Source organism: Spea bombifrons, chromosome 7, assembly GCF_027358695.1.
Source record: "Spea bombifrons isolate aSpeBom1 chromosome 7, aSpeBom1.2.pri, whole genome shotgun sequence".
Taxonomy (NCBI): Eukaryota; Metazoa; Chordata; class Amphibia; order Anura; family Pelobatidae; genus Spea; species Spea bombifrons.
In genome coordinates, this window is record NC_071093.1 from 34309452 (window position 1) to 34333478 (window position 24027).

The window sequence follows — 24027 nt, forward strand, 5'->3', positions numbered from 1 at the left end:
TCTGTGTTGTTTATATTCATCAGCATTGTCAGGAGTAATATCTTCTTCACAACTACTGTTCTTCGGTCGCTGACCGTAGTTCTTAATTGTTTGTCTACAACTTCTTATATTCTTCTAGTGGGACACTGATTTGTTTCCCTGCAGTCGCAAAAAGGCAGGACCATTCATATTCATGGTGAACGACATGGTAACGCATGGTTTTCATACAACAATAATGGGCAGTATATGTTAGAGATGTTTGTTCTTACACGGTTGGCTTTGCATATTTCATCCAATATGATGTAGAATAATGGGGATTTTCAGCAGCGTATCACAAGAGTTTGTAGGGCAGGGGTGTCCAACCTGCGGCCCTCCAGCTGCTGCAGGGCTACATCTCCCATAATGCTCTTTCAGCGAAGGGGCTGGCTGAGGAGTATGGGAGATGTAGTCTGGCAGCAGCCAGAGGGCCGCAGGTTGGACAACCCTGTTGCATGACGTAATTGTGGTTCATTGGCTCAGTGGGTAGTAAATATGAAAGCTAGAGCTGTAGTGTCGCCTCGCTCACTGTGCGTTATGAATGACTGACCTGTCCCCATCTAATGGCTAGTGAAGTCAGATTTTTATCCTCTAAGAATTCTCACTATGGCTGTACAAGGTTCACCAAGCTTGCAGGAGGAAGCTGGCTGGGGATAGCCCTTTTATGATGAATAGCATAGCCAGCTGAAGCTCTCTTGCAAAATACATTAAGTAATGAGCCATGTTGTCTTAATGTTCGTTGAGTGAGCAAGCAGAGGATTTAAGACCATTCAGTGCAGCCAGGTGGCGAGATGTTCTTCAAGAACCTCAGTGCATCTGCTCCTTTTAGACACTTCAGCTAAAACAACTATTGTATATGGCAATGCGGTGCATATAATACTTAGGCAGACTGTTCAATTTCATGAAATGTTGTTAAAATACTTTTTTCAAAGTCCAAGAAAAAAAATTACAACAGGATCCCACAACAAATAACGTTTGTTTAAAAATATAAAACAAAAAAAAAAAGCCCAAACGAAATTCCAGCCTTAAAATCATAAGAATGCTTCATGCTGATGACTCGGATCGGCAGCGAATGCATGCGCAAGCACCTGGCCGTGCTGACTGACGTGCAGGATCGCAGGTAGGCGATGATCCCTGAAGAAAAGATTGATGTGACTGACCTTTTAATAGGCTCTAAACCGAGACCTCACTATCTCACCCCGAATAACTTAATCTAGAGTGACCCTTGAGCCGCGTCAAATGTCCCTTTTTCACGTGATGGTGCATTCAGCATGTTCATTACAGAGTGATGGCACATATTCATGTTTTGCAGTTAAACTTTAAACAAATTCCTATTCTTAACACAAACGTATATGGTGTATTTTGCACTTGTTATTTTTAGTCGTGATTTTAATGTGCTTTCTCCTGTTCAGATGTAATTTTCCTCTTAAGTTTACCATCCTGCGATGTCCTCATATAAACACCACATGTGGTTGTCTCTTTACAGCCACACTTGTATAAAGCTTGTTTATCACTGGGACATATCTATAAACAAACAAAATGGGTCCTAATTCCCCTGTTTTTGGAAAAGAAAGAACATGGAAACAACAAAAGCCCAAGCTAAGTTCTTGCAAGTGTTCAGAGTGTAACAGAGCGTTGATGGAAATCTGAAACTTTGCTGTGGTCGGCTGTAGCCAATGAGCAAAGCCCTCCTGAAGGAAGTCCAGAAACAATGGGAAAGGACTAAATGAAGCAGAGCAGCCTTTTGACTTCTACATCTTCAGGTATCTTAAGGAAATTAATGTACTTCTGTCCAGAAGAAGAGTATCTGTGACCGCAGGCAGTCCGTCAGCTGAACCATTCCATTGGAATAGAAGGCCTTGGTAAAGGAAATCTTCCCATACTTGGTAGTCTTAACTGAGCCAGAGAGCTGAGGTTGAACAAATCTGTGTACCAAAAGCTCTGTGGCCAACTCGGAAATACTAGGATGACTGAAGCTTCTCCTTGTCAGATTTTCTAGTCAACTCTGGAGATACGATGGAAGGGAGGGAAAAAATGAATCTGAAATAAAAATCCCACTACTGAGAAAGGGTGTCCAGAGCCACCGGCCAAGCTTCCAAATTCATTGAAAAGGTGATTTTGACTGGAGACTGTAAGGTCTTGTAAGGGTTTTGGGGATACCCCATCTATGTATGATCATCTGGAAAACCCATCCTGCCTTGAAAAGAATCTGAGCCTACCATGTTGTAGCAGAATGCTGAAGACCTGCTGCATCTTGGGAAGAAGAGCTCAGACCTTCTACCTGTGAAGTTCACCTCTGAAACCTTGCTTTCTAGAAAACTGAAACATCTTGACTCTATCTGGACCTCTAAATAATTCTCCGCATTATTCTCCTCTATCAGTAGTTGATGTAAATGCATTTGAGGTATTCTGCAGAATACACATCATTTGCACGCTATTTGCAGTGTAGGAGAAGCGTTCAGCCAATCATATCTTCCTGCACGTGCTGGCTCGGTGAACACTTTGGGTTAGGGTCTGCTTAGATTTCAGTGACAGTCCTTTCCTGCCACTTATTGGCTGCTTCAAGCATCCAGTGGCAACAAATGAGGAGAAGCAGGGCAGCTTCTACAGCAGGGCTGCAACTTCAAGGTCAGGTAAGTGCTTCTTTTCTATGCTCAACTTTAGTATGCTTTTTACTTTACAGGTGGTCAGGGACATTAGACTTTCAGGGGTCAGGGACATTAGTACTTTTAACCACTTAGCGACAATTAACATACCACGTACGTCATGAGAAAATGTCCCTAGAGGTCCATTGACTTACCTGGGAAAGAATGTCCTGCCGGGCAAACCAGCCCCTCACGCTTTTGATTGCTCCTACGGGAGCGATCTTGCAGGCTCAATCTGTTCTTCACCCAGTTTTATTCCTTCCACGCAGCTGTTTCAGTTAATGATTGCGTTTCAAGCTACATATTAAATTAATGATCATTAGCACCGGTTATTGTTTAATCGTACACCTAACTTTATGCCAAAAATCTTGCGACTTGACAATTGACGCTGTTTTGAAGGTAAAGAGTGTTCACACCAAATATTGATTTAATTTAGATTTTTCTAGAAGGTTGGGTCACTAAAAAAACGTTTGAAAAATTAGCTACAAACCCAAGGAAGGAAATACACCAAAAACATTTTAAAGAATTGACCAAAGGAACTGCCTTGTATGCAAAAATAAATAAAAACAATTCTCATGTGATATGTTTTCACATTTACATATAGTTTATTGGTTTTTTTTGGTGTTTAGGAGTATTTTTGCATGAGCTCCACCTTCAGTATCCAACTGTAAAGAAAATGAAACCACCTAGCGCTCTAATGATTTGGGGGGGTCAATCGTGAGTGTATAACACTGACATACTACAAATATGTGCTCAGTAGACATGTGTGATTCATTTGTTGTATTTCCTTTCTTTCTTGCTCCAGATAGCCCAGTATGATGCATTCCAAAATATGCATGGCATGTGAAAAGGTGAAGGAAAAATACTCAAATTCCTGTGTTCCCGCTAGGTTTGTTGTTGAAGTGGGCCACCTAGTAAGTGGGGTAGGTGTGTTTGAACTCTTTAAGGGGTGTGCATTTAGGGAATATATAGTCTTATGGAGTTAAATTAAAATATGGGATCTCTACTGAGTCTCAAATGAGACATGGGCCCTGTAGAGCCATCTGTCAAAATTACAACTTGGAAAACTTGAGAAACATGACTTATTGCTGCACTCGAGGGAGTGTTGCTTAATACAAATCCAAAACTTTTTTGTTATTTCACATATCCATTCTGAAAAAAAACATAAAGTAGTGTAACTCCAAAGTGCATTTGAAAAATCCAGTTTTGTTGCACCAAGTTTGAAAGACGCTGGTGTGGAATCAGCTGCACGGGACAGGCCAAAATGCCCCTAATCAATCATGTGTAGTCACATAATATTTCAGGACCTCAGAGGTCTCTTCTTCAGATGGAATACAAAAAAAATGGCGTTTATCATAATTATCATACTTATAATTCCGAAAGTAACGCTTGTGATATAGGGTATAATCATGTCCTCCGCCATCGGTAATCTGTACAGACTGACAGCACAAGCAAGCGCTGTAGTGACAGTCAGGGCCCGGCTGCGATCGCTCCATTCATAATATTTACTAATGTACTACTTTGTGATTGTCTGTAGCCCCGCCTACAACACTACACGCGCAGTAGAATTCATTCTGCGCAGTTAGCAATTTCTATTGGCTAGTAGATGTCCAAAATGTCCTTAAACAAGCCTATTTACTATGCGATTGGTCAAGCGTGAATAAAACCTTGAAAGCAAAGGACGAGATACTCCCCGCCCACGACATATGCGATTAGTCAGATTTACTTAACTGCGGATCTGATTGGTGCTCTGCCTTTGCAGCGCCTCAGCCCTCCGTAGTGAGTTCTAGCCGTCAGTTGGGCAGCGGCGACTGTCAGGCGGGTACTGTGTAAAGGAGTAACGCAACAACATAAAGGAGGGCGGGACTTGTTCTCAGTTACAGTGAAGCTGCTAACGGGTCGGTTTCACACGCCTTGGGCTGCGCATACAGTACCTGGTTAAATTCGGAACAGTCGGCAGAAGGGCAGGTGAGGAAAAACCCTGGGCTCGTTAACCCTTCTTTATCATCCTCTGTCTCTGCCGTTCTTTCTCCCTCAGTAAATCGGGAGCGCGTGTAGTGCCCGCGCAACAAATCAGAGCGCGCGACTTCTTAAGGCACGAAGCGATCCCTGCTGGAAGGGATGCGGACTATTCTTAAATGCGCGAGATGATTGGACGAAAGCTTTGTGCGTGGGTGGTGCGCAGGGTGGGGCCAACTGGAAACATTAAATCGATGGTTTTTGGCATGATAACGATCGCAAAAGGTGGTGTGACGTGTTGCCGTTTATTTGGCTCATTAGCCTTTTTTTTTTAATTTGGAAATAAGGGGGGATATAGCAAAATACCTCAAAATGTGTAATTCTTAGTAAAAGTTTTCAATTGTACGCTTTAACCACTTTTTATGATTTAGGGTTTTTGAAGGGGGTTGTCATGGAAACTTTGATCATTCTGTATGGATAGACAGTTTTATTTTAAAATAAACAATGCCAGGCGTCCGGTGCAACCACAGGCCTGTTAGGGAGTTTCAAATGTATGCCTAAAAAAAGTACTTCCTAATATCCAATGCTTCTGGTCACTGATTGGCTGGTTGAAGCAGCCAATCACTGGCAGGAAAGTGTTCCTATTGATAGGAGCGATTTCCGTGCGTACGCATGAGGCTCATGTTAGGGAGCACGCCAAGCTGAAGCTGACGTGTGGTAAGTATATCATGTGCCAGGAGATATGTTCGGCCCAACGCATCTCCTGCACTAAAAGTAGCTGGGGCAGGTAAGGTTTAGAAATTCTAGTGGTATTCACTTATGGGGGATCTGTATCTCACCCCTCTTACAACCTCTGACGCCCTTAGGCCAGTGGGGCCCTAAGCACCTGCTTATATAACAGCAGCACCTCGGAGTAAATGGGAAGCCGAGGTGTATTGAGGACAACGGGATGCATGATTGTGATCTAAACACTAGTAGGTAAAGGCATGTTCACCACAAAACTTTGCAACTTTCCAAAGTTGTCGAATTCCATGTTTCTTAACACAGGTTTAGGGTCACTAATGTTTCTGTGGGCATAAAGGCTGCCTCTCATCTCATAAACCGGTGTACTTTTGATTTTTGTTCATCCTGTTTTCTCTGTATAGAAAGCTGATGGGGCTTGGTGCCCATCCCAATACTTCTCAACCTGCATCTCGCGACGCCGTCTAAGAACCTAACCGCAAAACAAAGAACAAAAAAGAAAGAAACTGTGATGACTGAGAAAATATTGTTTTTCCGCTGCGTCTTCTGCTAACTAAGCTAATGAAATGTAAGTAATATGTATGAAACATTGCTTCTTACACTACCTGATCGTTTAAATTATCACTTCCGATATTAACAGATTGAAAAATCCCAGCAGTCAGGTAGCCATGGCTTCTAGATTTTAAGATGTGGTTTCAAATGTTTTGTACTTCTCTCTGGCTCCTACATAAAAGTCAAGCTTGCTGTCAGATTTGTCAGTCTGTTTATTTTTAATGCTGTGTTTTGTCATTTTATAGTAAATAGTCTTTTGTTGTATTTTGAGTTCACAAATGTTTGTAAACAGTTTGCTTTGTCTGCTTCCCTTTTGGATTGTTATGGATCATTGTAATAAAGGCTTTCCAGTTGTAAGGGGATTTGCAGTTACTGGTGTGTCTCACATAAATGCTTTGTTTTCTACAGAGCGCCTACCACTCCCTACCCCGAGAAGCCATAATGACTCCGGCCCTTACTGAAACAGCAACACAGGGACCTGAAGTTCATTTTTCCCCTTCCTTGACCTTAAGAAGTCTCTGCTCTGATAGTAACTTACATGCGGATAATTCCAGGGCTGTGGAGATCAGCCTTCCTAAAGCCAACGGGCCCAGCATGGTACGCACTGATACAGAGCAGAACCATCATATAGATTTTACAAGCTTAAAGAAAATTGGCTCCCAGTGCTCTCCACATTATGAAACGGTCTTTTTTGTGACCTCAAGTGCGGCCTTGAATCTACAGCGTAGTGGTCCCGGGAGGAAGACTGAGGAGCAGGACACATGCAGGCAGATGTTCTATGCGAAGAAAGACATGCACCCTCTGTTAATGAGTATGGCTTTACAGCCTGAAAAAAAGGTGAAAAGAGAGCTGTTTCCGGAAAATATGAGCCAGTTTATAGCGGACGTGCACAACTTCTGGAATATAACCGTGACGGAGACTCAAGACATAGGCGGACTCCTCAATACAAACTTTATGTTGAATGGGAGCCAGAAGGAAGACCTGCTCGCTTTTCCATGTGCCAGTAGCTGTTCTTCGCCTGATGGTGTTTCAGATTTTTCCGAGGATGTTTCTCACAAACGAAGTGAGATTAATTCTCGCCTCCTGCACTGCCTCAAACAGCAACAAGCGCTTGTAAACCGAGCAAAAAGAAATCAGAAACGTTTGCAATCTCTTTTGGCAAATCATGCTGCAGAACACTGCAGTCAACAGATAAGATGTTTTGTGAGTCATCAGATGCGAAATACGAAGGTCCCCAGCACGTCTCTCACACACGATGATAGTCATTCAGGAAAGGATGCGGAGAGCAGTTCAAAGGTTATCTCAGACAGCGATTTCAAAAATGGCGCCAGTCCCACAATGTCGGCTGACATCAGAAAGTTCTCTGTGTCGTCAACGGAGATTCTAGGCCGTATCAAGCAAGACTTGGATTCTGACGTCACCGAAAGCAGCTCTGATGAGGATTGGGATGGAAAAGCAGGGGTATTTCAAGACAAGTGGTAGGTGTGCAATGGCCTTTAATCTAAGAGTTACCATTGCCAATGATTTCATTGATAGTTTAAAGAATATGAATGCCCGTGTTTAGTGGCAGGTGGGCCGTATTTGATTCATTATGTGTAGAATTTGAAAATAATTACATGCTTGTGGGCGGTCTGCTTGTGCAATTAATTATTCCACATATAATAAAACTGGGACCTTGCACATTATTTTAGGTCTTTTTTATTGTGTTTCAAGTGAAGGCTAAGCAATGTAATTGCCAGACACAGCTGGCAGGGATTATAAGGACTCCTACTCAATGTAGATAATGATATGGTGACCTGGCCTCAGCAGGCCGGAGATGAGAAATAGTGTTTACGTTGTTGGAGGCAAAAACCCAGTTCAGTGTTTGTGGAATATAACAACGAAAAGAAACATTAAGCTGATTTAGCCTAATTCAGTTATGTATTATCCACGAGACAGATGCTGCCGCACATGATTCTTTCAGTACCCGTCTCTTCCTGAAGGGTACTAATTATACCATTTTGTTTACCGATGTCTTCACCTGTTGATTTCCTTCTGGGAAATCATAATCCTGGTGTGCAGCAAATTGAGAATGAAAGACTGAAAGTATTGTACCTTTCTGCTTTCATTACAGTGAATGAGACCGGCAGCGAATGTATTGTGTTACTCTTGGTGAAATTACCGAACTAAATTGCTTGCCACAGATCTGATTGTGGGTTCTTTGAAAATGGAATGCAGTTTAGTTTTTTCCCCCCTCCATCTCGCTCTTGCGCTCGCTATCTCTCTTTCTCTCTCTTGCTCCTTTTCTCACTCTTTCTCTCTGTCTCTCTCTCTCTCAATCTTTTTTTCTCTCTCACACCCTCTCTCATTAAAGACATGTTCCAGCGCACTCTTTCCTGCACATGCCAACAAGGGGTGTCTTTCACTAGAACCCCATCCCAGAAATCTGGCAAATGCACATGGAGTGATTCTGTAAAATCCCCCCCAGACATTACAACTGGACCAAAAAAAAATAAATTAAGGGAGCATTCAGCTATCGCACACATTAAAGTTCATATGATGGCTGGAGCATCCCATAAAAGCCTGTATAAGGAGGTGAATGATTTAATGTAGAAGAACATTCAAGACCGGTTGGTGTGTAATTCAGATTTTATGATTTGCAGACACTAATTTAATCTACTTTTATATCCTGTGCTTAATTATATTAGCCTAATTTATTTACTTTTCTTGAATAAACTAGGACTCCCAGCCCTTCCTTACTTTCTAAATGAATTTTACAAATATGAAATTGCGCTATTGTGAGTTGTACTTCTAGAAGGCAATAACTTCCTGTTAATACATTATATGGGAAGGAAGGTAGGAGAAAAAAGTGTGTGTTGTGTGAAATCTGATGCATTGGCACTGCTGAGCCCAGCTGTTTTTCAGCCACCCCCACACTCACAGCCTTCCAGTATTTCTTAATGCGCACAATTAAAGTACTGTGGCAAGTTATGGCCTGCTCCTAGTCATGGATTATAAAGTTCACTTAGCACAGCAGAATCTGTAAAGCAAACAGCCTTCAATGCCCCTCAACCGCTCCGCAATCCTTACGATACGTTAGCAAATATTTTTTATGCTATGATCTCTGGAGCCAGATGGTGTACCTCTTTGATAACTCATTCGTGGGTATTTGGTTATCAAGGAGGACAAGCCTGTAATAATTTATGTTACACGGCACAGGGTAATCCTGCTTTATATTTTCATATAAATGTCTGCCATGCTGTTTATCTCGTCAAAAAGGAGTTCTTTCAGATGGGAAGGTAAAGGATCATTTGTGTTGCCATTCTTCCATCCCAGGCACTTGGAACGCATCCTCTTCTTCTAGGCAACACTCCACAGGGTGGTTGGGGGGAACTTCGGTTTTATTAAATTTAAAGTTGGGAAACACACTTTTGACATTGTTTGGATGACACACTAAAGAGTCTTTTCACTAAAGTTTCCATGAGAGTTCAGGTTTCAGCTCCCTCACTACATCATTCATAGTGAAACCTTCAAGAAGGGTTAAGCTGGTCCTAAATAATGCACAATTCAGTGGGTGACGATCTGAACATAATCTCATCGGTTAAATTATCCATTGTACAGGGCCAACCACACTGTTCCTGCAGCAGAGGCTCACTGGGGGTGGCTCTTCATAATGTATAGTGATACCGCAGCATGGTGGCCGAGTAATCCACTAGTTACTACTATTCCCCAGGATGGATGGAATACTCCAGGGCTTAACATGGAGCCTGAAGACCAATGGTTTTTCTTTGGTTTATCTGGTAATCTCTTTTCCTCACCAGTGTTTATACAGGCTGCATAATGATGGCCCTGTAACCTACAGAACAGTAAAAAGCACATCTTTTTCAGAGCCCGGCGACACTTGAAAGCTGATTCGCACAGACGTGTTGTGTCATATAATTGGACTCCGAGGTCGTATTAAAAGTGCTTACTAGTGTATTAATTCCCAGCTGTTAGCTGGGCTGTGTAAATTGCAGTACCATGGAAACTTCGCGTTATCTTTCAATACGCAGCTGGATACAGGGGTTTGTTATCAAAAGCAGACGCTTATTATGCTATTTTCTCGGTGGTGAGCCCTTTCTGATTGCCCCAGATTGAGACAGCATAATGTTTAAACTGCCTATAAAGTAATAGATGGTTTCATATTTTCTGCAGCGGATGGCAGGCTGGGATTTTCAGTGTATCATTTATTGTCGGCAAAGGTAGCATTAGGATTCGGGTTCTATGTTAATGGAAGCAGACATTTTCACAGCCAGTGCTGACGACTGCTGCTCTGCATACACAATTCCACCGTGATTACAATTAAAAACTTTGTTTACTTATAGACATTTATTGTAAGGGATCCTATAGATAAAGTCACAATAAGAGGAACAATTTTCTTTGAGCTGGTAACAATAGTTATTCTTCATCATCTATTTTCATTAGCCCATAATTAGGTAACACTTTGATATTCAAATCTAGCCTCCTGGATTAGTAAAAGTGTACTTTGCTCACGTTAGGGCGACATTTTTAAAATACGATCATACAATCACTGCGTTAGAAAATGGTGTTTGCTTTTGAAATCCTATTGATTTTGAGAGATTCACTTGATCCCAGTCATTTGTGTCAGAGATAAATGTTATTACAAACACACAGCCTCTGGGACTTTGATCTGTGAATTTGTATCCTTCAATCTATTAGAAGTCGCGAGGCTACTATGGTTTGCCACAAAGGGAAACCACAATAAGGAGCTGCATAAAACAATAAGAAAACACCTCAATGCGTTTCAAGTGGTGACGTCCGTCACGTGTTACGATTTCTAGCTTGGAGGTGAATCTATCGGCACCAGCCGGGTCCTGTTTAATATCCCTAAGAAAAGCATCAGTAAGCTATCATTGTAATGTGTACCGTCATTATAATTCTAATGATACAGAGAGCGCCCAGGTAGTGAAATAGTGAACATGCAGCGTGTGTTTTATTTTTTGGTTCTGGAAACGTATGTGCTTATATATACTTTCTAAGCTTTTGAGAGGCATGGTTTATCTCAAGGGCCTGTTAGTCTGGGATCAGCCGTGCCTGACATGTAGTAATGAGTGTCTGCATTATGTCCTAGGAATTGTCTCCTACTGGTACAGAAAGCCCTGTGTTTAGTAGGTATTAAAAATTTTAAGCCTTTACCGTGTGTGTGTGTGTGTGTGTGTGTGTGTGTATGTGTGTGTGTATATATATATATATATATATATATATATATATATATATATATATATAATCACACTAAAGGACTATCAGTATGATTGAATGTGTAGTGTATGCAGCTTCCCCACATTAAGCCATAAGTAACAAATCAGTTGAACAGGTCTACCACCATTGTATCTGTCTGTGTCCTTAAGATATAATTGTGATAGATATGTTCATAGTGCTTAGCTCATCTTTGCCTTAAAACATTAGAACGGAACTCCAACCAACTTATTTTCATTACTGGTATTAGATTAAAAATATTCTTTTTGAAATATCATCCTGTTTTTTTTTTTGTTTTGTTCTAGCTTTTGCATATTTTTATGTTGTTTTAGATGGCTACATATTAGTCATTTGTATGTGTTCTGTTAGACAAACACTCTGCCATACCATACCAGTAAACAATGGAATGGCTCGGTACGAATCATCCTGACACTCTCATTAGTGAAAGTCTATGGAGGAATGGACTTCATTAGATAACTGGGACTTCATTAGCATAGACATAAAGAATCTACTGATTGAGCACAAAAAGTCAGCCAAAATATCACATGACTGCTGACAATGGCAGCCTCCAGGTCTTCAGATAACGTTCATTCAACAAAATGAGATAAAACCAGATTTTTGTAAATGCCAACCTACATTACTGTATAATGCACCAAATTTATGATCAAAGAGAAAAATACTTTTTTCCATGGCACTTCCCCATTAAGCATTGTTAGTGTTACCAATATCCCTTATTTCCAGAAGATCCAAATCTGTCGGATACAACACAATAGGTAAAGAAATATCTGCATTTAAGTACATTTTAACTATCAAATAATTGTGTGAATGAATATGCGGGTGTCTCGTGTCTGTAGTTGAGGCAGATAATTACAGGACAGTTTTACTCCCAACCTGTGACCTCAAAGTGCGTTATAAATGAAATACTGGATGAGAAACTGCTTGGAAAGTGTTTTCAGTGCTAACGGTCGCCCGTGTCTTCTGTGTTTTCAGTAATGCTGAACAGAAGTGGCTTTCAGTCCGAGCAAGCGTTGGAAGTCGCTGGGTCTGGCTACAGGCTCAGATCTCGGAGCTGGAATACAAAATCCAGAAACTCGCAGATATTCACCGAGAAATACGCTCTACAAAGGTATTATCAATGACGTGCATATACACAGTGCCACTTTGCGTAAAGTGTGATGATACTCCCAGGTCAATATTCAGATTATTACTACATTTTATTTATATAGCACCAATAATATCTGAAGAGCGTCATACAATACATATATTCAAGAGGTATGACAAGACTAGAACCGATGGGCTTAACCGATACATTAAATAGAGATGGCCCTGCTTCTAATCTTACTATCTAGTCATTTGCGTTCGCTTTGTATATACAAGTCCATCCTTAAAGGCCTCCAACAAATATCTAGATATTCTGTTATATGTAGCTTTTGGTTCCCTAATAATAAATGAGTATGAAGCTGCCCCCCCCCCCAATCTTTGGCTTGCATTATAATTCTTATCTCTCCCCACCAGTTCTGCAGCAAGCTCTGTGTGGCGGTGACTTTGATTCATGTTCAGACTTAAATCTCCACATCATGCTCGCTGTCCTTGTTCGTCTGAAACAAACAAAAACATAAACTATTCTCAACTTGATTTCAGATATATGTGTCAGTCTGTAAAAGTTACCGTGTTGGCTGTATTTATGGAAACAAATAACACCAATTTAAAATGTGTATGCGGTTTATCGGGTGTGTAAAATAAATTCCCTGCACTTGGTGAAGCTCTGGTTAATGGGATTACTACCTTTTTGAGAAGAAATAGTTGAAATGCTTATTAGAGTGCTAAACCAGATGGTTTTATTGTTGTTTCCCAGGGAACTGTTATGTTAGACAAACCCTCTAAAGGCATTTGCAGGCAGGAGCAAAGTTTGCCAGATCCCGGAGCTTTATTGAGTCCTCCGGGGAGATTGCCGAGACCCTCAATGGAAAGAAATCAGTCTCCGGTGAAGGATTTAGAAATGTCGCCAAGCAGCCCGACTCTTCTCCTGAGAAACATAGAAAAGCAGGTAAAGTAGCACACCAAGGCATTAAGGAATACACACGTTGGCATAGCAGCATCATGGTGAGCCACATAATTATAATGCACAGAACCGTGAAGGTATTTCACCTCCGCCGTGACGAACAGTAAGCCCTCTGTGCCAGCTCCGCATCCACGGCTTCTTGTAAATTAAATATTAACTCCTGCTTTTCTTCACATGGTGAACTGATCTGGATGGTTTTTTTAAATGGGCTGTTGTGTCCCATTGGATGTCTAGCCTAAAATGGGCTTCTCTGACGCGGGTTTATAACTGGGTGTTTAAACATAAATGGCATTCTTGTAAAGTTTTATTCTTAGAGCGCACTAGTCTTCGCTGTATACCAATTTTATTATTCAAGAAGATCAGTAGCAGTGCCATTGACGTTATTGATCTTGCTAGTGGTCAACTAAAGAGCCTTCAACTATTTGCCTTTTTCCCCAGCCATTTGGAATAACGCTCAAAACGCTGAGGATCTACCCACTTTTGGGAGATCACTCCCCATGATGCGTACCCAGTGCTAGGTATTAGGACTGTGTTTAGACATTTTGCTAGTTGAAGTCAGAAACACATTACATTATTGGTTTCTGACAATGCAAGTGTGTTCGGCTTAATAGTTAAATCTTCATCCTCTCCTGGGGATGGTTATTATTTTCTTCTTCTTTGGATTACTTGTAATAAATAATACTTGGAGCGCAAAGCTTACATAATCTGCTGATACTGCTGTACGTCATTGTGTTTCAAAAAAGTAACTATGGTGACCAATTAAAAAAAAAAAAAAAAAAGTACCCCTTATTTCAACCAGTCATCACATACCCCTTATGTACGATTAACTCAAGTACATCCTTTCGGGTTCGAGCACACCCATGGGTCCCAAAATATTACTGCTGAGGCCTTAATGACTGCCATTTTCTAATGAACTCATGGTTCAAATAAATAAATAAAATACAAAAATCTTTTTGGTTCCTAATATAGTCTGTTTGGCATCTTCATTCTAAAGACATATGGTCATCCCTGATCCCTGTCCACAGAGGCCGTGCACGTACCACAGGTTGAGACACCCTGTCCTCGGTGACCATTAAATGGTTGCGATGGTAAATATGACCAGTGGGAACTGACTGTACAAAGTACCGGTCTGTTTAGAGATGCACCTGGTGACTGGGCTAGCATACAATGGTGCTTTTGAGTTTTATATTTGTGCTCATACAACATGCTAGTTAATTATGTGTTACTTATTAACAAGAAATCAATCATCTCAAATTCTTCCTCCGCTAACAACCCTCTCAGATTTGTTTTAACATAGTAGGGTAGTGTGCAGTAGACATTTATTAATTTGAAAATTGCTCGGCTTGGTCATGTAGAAAAGAGACATTCTTGGGTTTTAAAGCTCACGGTGGATGTGCCTTATCAGATGTGGAAGAGAGCTGATAAAAATTAGATCTGTTATCTTACTGAGATTTTATTGTTCTTGTTCATTTGGCATTCTTTGCTGGAGATCAACCAAAGCAGTCTCATATTGTGCAGCAAACTAAAGAGTATTGACAGTCATTTATATAAAAACAATTGTATATAATAACTGCACACGGAAGCTGTTTTTGGTGTATTTTTGTGTTTGGTTTTTAATAACATTGGATATTAAAGCAACCACATTAGCTATGTTTTTTAAAACGGGTAGCATTTTGCTGAGCGGTACAGGTAAAGCGCTGTAACACACAGTATGTGCGACATGTAAACTCAACGAAAGGAACCAATTACTCCGTTAAAAGTCTCACTCGTTACAGGGCAGGGCTTCAACTGTGATGATCAGCAATGTGTGAAAATGTATATGTCCTGGAAAACATATGTGGTCAACCTGTTTGCCTGCGGGTATCTCACACACAGAATAGCCATCTGTGTTATCCTAATGAAGTATGCATTTGTATTTGCGCACATTTCCAATCAAGAACACTCCTGACCAAGAGTGTTCCTCTAGACATCTTGGTGCCATCCCCATGACAGATATGGTATGTGCCATCTCAATATGGTAAGGCACCCCCTGTGTGAACAGGGTGCTAAATACAAGTGATGATACAATCGACACCACGTTTCTAACCGGATGAATGTAATCGGTATGGTAACCTAAAGTCTTCTCTACTGTCTGAAACGCAACGTTGAGGCAGAAGCCACCCCCTCCTTGCTCCTGCTAACAACACACCAGCCACCAGTGTTTGACTATACGGATTGGCTGATGCGTAGTCCAATCACAGGCTTGTGTGAGGTTGGGACATCCAGAAGTCAGGCTGGCAACACCTCAGTCCTGTGATTTGGGACACAAGGTGCTTCTGTATGTGTTTCTCGCACACATTAGTGGCTTCTATGAGTCCCTGCTGAACAAGTGGGAGTCCTAGGCTGCCTCCTAAACAAAACGGGAACGAAAGGATGGGGCTTTGCCTGTGTAAGTCGTTACTAACGTAAAACGTTGCTTATGATGGAGGATTATAGGGATCCTGATCTGTAGTTCCTAAAGCAGGGTTGGAATCAAATTATGTAGAAGTAATTAGCAGTAGAGTAATTTAAAAGGAATATGTCTATACAGAGCAATATAGCATGGCACAGAAAACCAGGGTTCCTTGCAGGCTTATCACTCCTACAGTTGTTGCATGTTCCTGAAAGATGAATGGCCTCTGATGATGTTAAAATTGTGTCGTCAGTATGAAGTTATGTGATTGAGGCCATTTAAAACTAATTTACATTGGTATCTACATGTTGTGGTTACTTTCTGCTTCAGATATTTTTACCAGTACGTTTTCACTTACGTTGTTATGTATTTGCATTTTATAACAAACCTTAAAGGCAGGATTTGCACCTGACTACCTGTGGCACGCACCATGCCCTCAAAGAGAAAATGTAAGATGCGATTTGTAGTTGGGTTGTTGTATTTGGGCACCACATTGAGAAAATGTCTATACAGAGTGGCTTGTATAGCACTCAGACACCTGCTTCTGTCTAACGCTCATGGCTCTGGTGGATGGGTCATTTTGATGTGTGAGTGATGGCATAGTAATGCTTTCAGGACAGACAGTGTGAGAAGTGTTACTTCTGAGGTGTATTGGCTATGTGGAAGCTGTAATGGACAGTGGAGGATGTATAAATATATTAAAACTATTGTGTTGCAGAGTGCTCAGCTCACGGAGATGGTCAGCAGCCTCATGGTCCCTATTAACGTTCCCATGGATTCGGCTAAATCCAGTGGACATAAAAGAGTGTCCGGCGGATGCCCTCACATGTAAGTGGACTTAAGTTTTTGTAGATCATGGTCAAGGTGGGAGCAGTCTTTTAGGTCTTATACCAGCTATGATGGACTGCTTCTTTTACTGACATGGTAAAGTTTCAGTGAAAGCTCTTTTTGCAAATATTATTTCCTCCTGCAATAGCTCAAGACGTTGTATCCTTCTAGAATGTCAAGACAGCACGGTGACGGATCAGTCTCATTGAAAGGATTCTGTGAGCATCAACAAAAAAAAAGGAAGAGGGTCCGCGTCAAAGCTTCTTCTGCACATGGGAGCAGCACCAGCAGCTGTGCAAGGGCCAGACCCCTACAGGCCTTCCAGAAACGGAAGCTTTATAGGCCAAGTTTGACTAGCTCTCAAGCTGATTTGGTAAGCATTAAATAGTACAGGGTCAAGAACTTCCTGAACGACTTTGTTGCTTTTCAGTGGCAAACATAATCCAATAACTACCCTGTGTGCCTTAAAACCTACAAATAAAATGATCCTCTATGGCAGGAGCTTGTAGAAAATGATGTTCTTCACAATATGTCCTGGTTCTCGCCTTTGCCTTAGTGGTCGGGCATTTTTCATGCACTGCCCTTCTTCTCCAGGCACTGCCAGTTTTTTGCTATCATATAAGGGACCAATTTTTCCACTGCAACACTTTATGCTCAAATAAAGAATATCTATTTACTTCTCCCTTTCTGTCTAATGCCATGTTCTTTGTGCCAATGGCATGATTGTTGCTCCTCCAAACCACGTGAATACCAAATTTATTCTGTAGAAGAAAACAATGAGACATATTTATGTGTTATGGATTTTTATTGCCACAGGCAATGTCTTGTTGCCGGTTTTCTTTGTTTTTCTCTACATCTCTTCTATTTGACAACCATTAACCTTTCATTGCTCATAATAATTGTCTTGCTGCAGGCTCTGTTCTCCCACAAAACTTTAAATCCATGTGATGAGTCGCTATACCACCCAGATCGCGGCCCCACCTGGACCGGTTGTGACAAGCAGGAGAGCTTTGCTTTAATGAACCGAAGTGAGATAGACCCTTATTTTCACCCTGTCATATCTCTGCCGTCTGGTAAGCTGTTATACTGTATGCCCATTTTAGAAACTATGTTTAGTGCCTCAAATTTTGCAGTTTTCCCTCTAAATGATGATTTAAATTTGTATTCTAGACCTCCCTCTAAATTTCCGCTTTGATGCATTGCTGAAGCAGAGTGACATTAAGGGGGAGGCTGTTCTGAGCACACTATTCACGGAAGAAGTGGAGAGAGAATCCTCATGTGGTGCGTCTAATCCATATAGTTTCCCTTTATTTCAATATTTAGATTGTGGAAATTATGTTGCCTCCAGGGGAATTATTGCCTTCAAATGTGTGCAGTTTCCATCTTCTGATGCATCAATAAAATGTGGAAAGCCAATTCTCTTCTAGTACAGTGCCACCGAGACTGCATGGAGGCTATCATACTAAGTTAACATTTCAATGTACCAATGTAATAAAAAAAATCACACTGTGGAACGAAATGGTCTCCCTTTGCCCACCCATGTCACTTAAAACCCAGGACCTTCTATACATTGAAATGCTTGTTTTCTTCAAACACTTTATTGACCTGCTGCCCCCATCATGGCTGTTTTCTCAAAATGTAGAAATATGTCACCTTGTCAGAATCACTTACTCCAAAATTAGATTAGAAATGACACATAGAATACGTTTCCAATATGAAGAAAATCAGACACGGGCATGATATGTTTTTTTTTTAAAAGTTTGGTGCAGCTTTTTGTACAACTTTTTAAAACCCCTTCAGACCTCTAATTTATAAATGGAGAGAGAAAAAAACAATGCAGAAGCAGACAGGAGTGATTTGTGTGTTGTGTTTTCCTCTATTTATTTATTTTTCTCTGCCAATGTTTACAATATATCTGTTATGTTATATAAAATATTATTTATTTGTCTCTAGTTCCTGAAAGTTGGAACAAGTATCACACCACCTGCAGGCCGCAGACACGCTACGAAACGCGCAGGAGGCAGAGGAGATATATGAGTGAGACGGAAGCTGGTAACAATCTGCTTAATGACCAGAGGTTGAATTTGTGCCGTTACTTTTTGTTTTTACATTCATAATGCAGAGTGTCTCTCTTCTTTATCACAGATAGCTGCATATCTTCCACATTAGAATCCATAAAACATGCTGCACCAGTTAAGGATGTTTCTCCAGCTCTTCAGAAATCATCGGCACAGGTAGAAATGTGAAGCTAAATTGCAAAAGTTAAGAGGTGGTGCAAACGGTGACGGATACAAAGCTTTTCCTCCCCTTTGTTTCACGCTGCATCCCTAAAAAGGTGACGCTGGCCATATGTCTGGTCTGCAATGAAGTTATTTCTTTATATAAAAGGCACACACCTCGATCTAGGGTCATTTCTCTTCGCAACTTAAGCAGACATGGGAGCAGCTTTGTCCCTCAATATAGACTACAAATTATAGAGGAAAAAAACAGTGTGTCTACAGCGCTTAAGTGACCGTGAAGGTGTCCAAAAAATGCATAAAAGGGTACAACCTTTTAGAGGACTTGGAAATGTCCTCTAACTTGCAAAAATCCTAAACATAGGATAGTGTTGAGCATTGAGTGTAATATAGGTGGTCTTTCTGTAGGTCTCTGTAGGGATCCCAAGTCGTTATCTTGAAAGCTTCCCAGTGTGGTAATAAGAGAGCCTCCCAATAATGAAAGAGCCAAAATCAGCATATATGAAAGCAGTGTATAATTTAATAGTAGCAAATGCCTTACATGAAGATTTGCATCAAATCAGCAGCAATGATGAACAAGTCAGAAACGCGTTTCACCCGTCACAGCGGGCTTCCTCTAGGCTAGACATCCTTTAAAAGGTTGTACCTTTTTATGCATTTTTGGACACCTTCTTTTCCTTTATACTTCACATGGTGGGGACCCCAGAATTCTATTGCATTTTATAAGAAGCGCATCTTGGCCATGTGTATGTTTGTTTGTTTTTTGATAGACTACAAATTATGTTATAAAAAAAATCACTTTTGGGCATTCCAAAAATGGATTTGAAATAGACGTTTGTTTTTTCTTGTTGCAGAGATGCGTTATGCGGGACTCCAATACTATGTTCAGTGCGTCAAGACGCAGATTAAGAAGTGAAAGTTCTTATGACATCGATAATATTGTAATCCCCATGAGTTTGGTTGCTCCTACCCAGTTGGAGAAATTGCAGTACAAAGAAATCATAACCCCCAGGTTTGTACTTAACATTCAAGTGCCCACGTGGAGTTTTTGCTTTTTGAATTCTGTCTAAAAAAAAATCCACTGTTGATGGTGGATTTATCTCATGTTTCAGGAATGCAAGTATTCTTTAGTCAGCAGTGTATGTTGTTTCAGTGCGTTCTCATGCTCAAGATGTTTTTTTTTTATTATTATTGTTAACAGTTGGAAGGTAGTGATGCTTGAACCTCTGGAAACCAAACCCGACGAAGAGGCAAGAATTCTTCATACTATTTTGCTGCAGTTTTGAGTTGTTGTTGATTTAATGCTAAATGCCACTTTTCTGAATTTCTGCAAAAAAGACCAAAGTCATCTTTGCAGTTTAGTGTTACTATAAAATTGCATTTTGCTGTTTAAAAAATGAATAGTATATACCCATAAACAATAGAAAGGATGGGTCTGACCAGGAGTTATATTCATTGTAGTGTGTAGGCTGACTCCTTGATTGATGAAAAATAGCTGAGAAAACTTCAGCCGTGTGGAAAAGTAACACACAAGAAAAGGGACCAAGCAAAAAGCACTATACTACCCCGCTGTCTTAGCTTCTTGACTTCAGTTGTTTCTCCCAGCATCTTTAGTGCATACGCAATTGGCCATACACACAAGTATATCACATACCTAGTGGGCACATGACGGCTTATTAACAAGCTGATTTTCGGTCCTCTTCATCTCCAGTATGTTGTTTAATTGTAGTTGGAAGACTTGTCAGATGAGGCTTTTAGCTGCCGACATGAGAAGTGTGAGCGGAGAGAAAAGGCTCGCTGGTCATTCTGGGAGCAAAGCAAGTGGCCCAAGCGGAGCAGGTCAGTCCTAGGGGCTCGTTACAACCCAGTCCTGCAAATGCCGTAAATTAAACAACACAAAGGTGGCTTAAATATGTCAAAGGAAAATAACATAAATATATTTATATAATGTATAGATATATATGTATGTGTTTGTGTGAATGACAGTAAAACACCTTGCAATAACCCATCATATTATGAATATGGTTTATGATTTCAGATCTTCAAGCAATGGCTTCAATGCCTGGTCAGGAACTGTGTTGCCTTCCAGTGAGAACTCCAGTAGCCCTAGTGATTTATTACCAGATCCTCACAACACTCACTTAACTGATGAAGATAATTCCCAATCCTCACAAGATACAGATGACGCTATTAAAGTGAAGGTATTGATTAATCTTGTTTTGTTTCATGATATACGGCAGGGGTGTCCAAGTTTTTTCTGCAGCGGGCCACTTCATCAGAATTGTATATGTGCGCGGGCCTCACTCATTTTTCACTGTGAGAAAATATGGCCTTTAATAAAATATGCAGATTAAAATAAAGTAAATGACACAAAACCTTTACTTTTCCTCTCACTGATTTCTGGGCCTAGAAAGTTTTGTGACTACAAATTCAGGATAATTAAAAATGAAATAGTTCTATTTATTATAGGGATGCACCAAAATGAAAATTCAGGGTTCACTTTTAATACAAGTAAGTAACACACCTGGACAAAAAAAATTCAACAATATGACTTGGCATGATAGGAGTGTGATTGCTAACAGCAATCACACTCCTATCATATCCAGACAACAAGTAAATGCTGGAACCTAGGCACGATGGGACTGTGATTGCTGTTAGCAATCACACTCCTATCATGCCAAGTCAGCCAGTACATGCTGGTATGGGGTTGCTGTAAGTGATGTGCAGACCCCATACTGCTGGCAGCATTAATACACAAGGGGGACAGCTAACCAGGTTTCAGCATGTACTGGCTGACTTGGTATGATAGGAGTGTGATTGCTAACAGCAATCACAGTCCCATCATGCCTAGGTTCCAGCACTTACACATCCATGCTATCACATACACAATCATTCATTCATATACTCATTCAATCACGCATACTCATTCCAACACCCTCCCCCACCCCCTTACCTGCACTGCAGCTCTCTCGATGCTGCTCACAGACTTCAGCAGGGGGCGCGGCCTCCCTCTGCGTTCTCTTGTACTGCACATTGGAAGCAGGACTGGAGCAGAGTCATGTGATGTCACGTGAACTCTGCTGAGTCCCGCTTCCTCTGTGCAGTACAAAAGACCCTACCACAGGTAAGCAGCCGATCTCACGCAGGCCGCACCTCGAGGTCTCGCAGGCCGCATGTTGGACGGCCCGATATATGGTGTGTATTTTTAGGTACTTTTGCTCATGGTGCCAAACACGCAAAATAATAAACTATTATATGTTGATATATAGTTCTGAGTTACTTGTGCTATGTATGACTTTTACTGTAGCATCTTATGACATAAACATTGTCCAGATATAATTGTGGGTTCCAAATGTGTTCTTTACATCAATTAGGACTGGTACGAACGGCACAAAATTTCATTTATAAGTATATAAAGTTAATTTTAACAACCACTTGACAAAAGGTGATAGTTAGTGTCCCACAAAGCTTAGTATCCCGCACCATACCATCCGGATCCTGTAACACAACACTATATGGGGAGGTAGGCAGTCAGAAGATTGAAGGGGGGAAATATTACAACATAACACCAATAGACTGGTGACCTTTTATATCTGTCTGGCAGACGGAGCAGTGGGAGCGCAGGACTTTCCCAATGACAGAAGCAGACACAGACAAATTGCTTGATAAATCAGAGAAGCAAACACCCTGCGCTCTGAAATCGCATCTGCTACAATCACCCTTGGAGAGGGAGCGACATTTCCACTCAGCCGGGCTTCCGATGAGACGTGACAGGATTATCTGTGTTCACACTCGCAGACCGTCACAGAACCGGGAGAAGAAAAAGGTAAATTGGAGTGCTTGATACAGCTTTATCACACACACTATTGTATAAAACAACATTTAACATCACACACATAAAAAAAATACTGTTTGTATTATATATCATTGCCGCTACAGATGGAATAATATAGTAAAAACATGTTTTTTTTCTTTCCTAAGACTCTTTCCTCTTTGGTGACAGCGAGCGATTGTTGAAATTGTGTTCACAGTTCTGGCAGCCATATGAGAAGTGCACTAGTTTTAAAAAATACTTACGCACTGATGTAAAAAGGAATGTATTATTCAAACCACAGCATGTTTATTTTAATGTGATTGAGTAATGTTGGGAATGAACCATGAGGTCATCGCCTTCTGCTTAAATTCTTAGTCTGATGAATTTCCACTCTTGTGATAGCATGAAAATCTTTATTCTATTTATCTATGTGTGTATAATATATATGTGTATAATATATATATATAATTACAGTGCATGAAATATGCTATTGTGCTATGTTTATGTACCACAAGAACATAATACACGTGTGCGGATGCCAACCACAGAATCTGATTAAGAAGTAAATTTTTGGCATTATTTTTAAAAAATTTAAATATTTCCAATGCTGTTTAAATATTTCAGATGAATAAACAGTAATTATAGGAAATGCGCTAACCGCTGTAGATTAAACCATTTAAATGCTGGGACCTCGTAGCAAACAGTTGTTGTGACCCTTGTGTTGGATAGAGAACGCTTGACTGTTGTCACCTCCTGCTGGTAACAGGTGGTACTGCGGGTATCGAGGGTCTTATCCGACATGTTCGTTAAATAAGCAAACCGCAGCAGAATTCACTTGTGTGTGTTTGGGGAGATTTTGATATTGTGAAGCAAGTGAAACTGCAAAATGTATGGAGGCTTGGTTTCCTCCTGAGTTAATTTGAGGTGACATTAATGGCCCTGTTATTCACTAAAGTTCCAGTGAACTTAACCTGATTCTCATGGGCCCAGCAGGCATTATTCCAGTGTTTAAAAAGATCCGATGTTACCTAAACGGGTCGCTCTGCAGCTGTCAAGTTAACAGAAACAATACTCACCTTTTACATCTACAGTATTTCTCTAAAAAGTAGCATTTGTTTAAAAACAATCAGTGATTGGTAATGGAAGCAGCTATAAACATTAACATTGCTACATGTTTTCTGTATAAAGGTGCAGCTTGCGATAACTACGGACCAATTACAAGCGACCTTCTGACGAGCCTGTACTCGGTGGACGCTTTCTTCATTTCAACACTGGTCCAGAAGCAGCCTGCCTGAACTCTGAAGAATTAAATATATTCTCACTCGAGACCCTAAATTTCAGAAACCGGTACTTCAGGCATAGAGGACAATACAGTTATATTGTGCTTCAGGGCTTTAAAGAATGGGTAAAATGCTATGCGTGCACTGACCGTATTTTTGGAATATAAGATGGACCAAACCCTTTGTAAGAAAGTCCAAAATCGGAATAATTATTCAGTAGCTGACGGA

General features: G+C 40.7%; 1 protein-coding gene across 1 annotated transcript; it reads left to right on the forward strand.

Moving 5' to 3' along the window:
• Window positions 1-6349: 6349 nt before the first annotated feature.
• On the forward strand, window positions 6350-23869 carry KANSL1L (KAT8 regulatory NSL complex subunit 1 like). The gene is made up of 15 exons (XM_053471690.1): window positions 6350-7390; window positions 12138-12273; window positions 13003-13194; window positions 16359-16468; window positions 16640-16841; window positions 17382-17541; window positions 17639-17749; window positions 18422-18520; window positions 18614-18702; window positions 19560-19717; window positions 19907-19955; window positions 20435-20544; window positions 20744-20906; window positions 22310-22531; window positions 23708-23869. Exons 1-15 carry the CDS (start codon window positions 6354-6356, stop codon window positions 23750-23752), a joined length of 2883 nt encoding a protein of 960 aa, XP_053327665.1. The 5' UTR covers window positions 6350-6353; the 3' UTR covers window positions 23753-23869.
• Window positions 23870-24027: the final 158 nt, after the last annotated feature.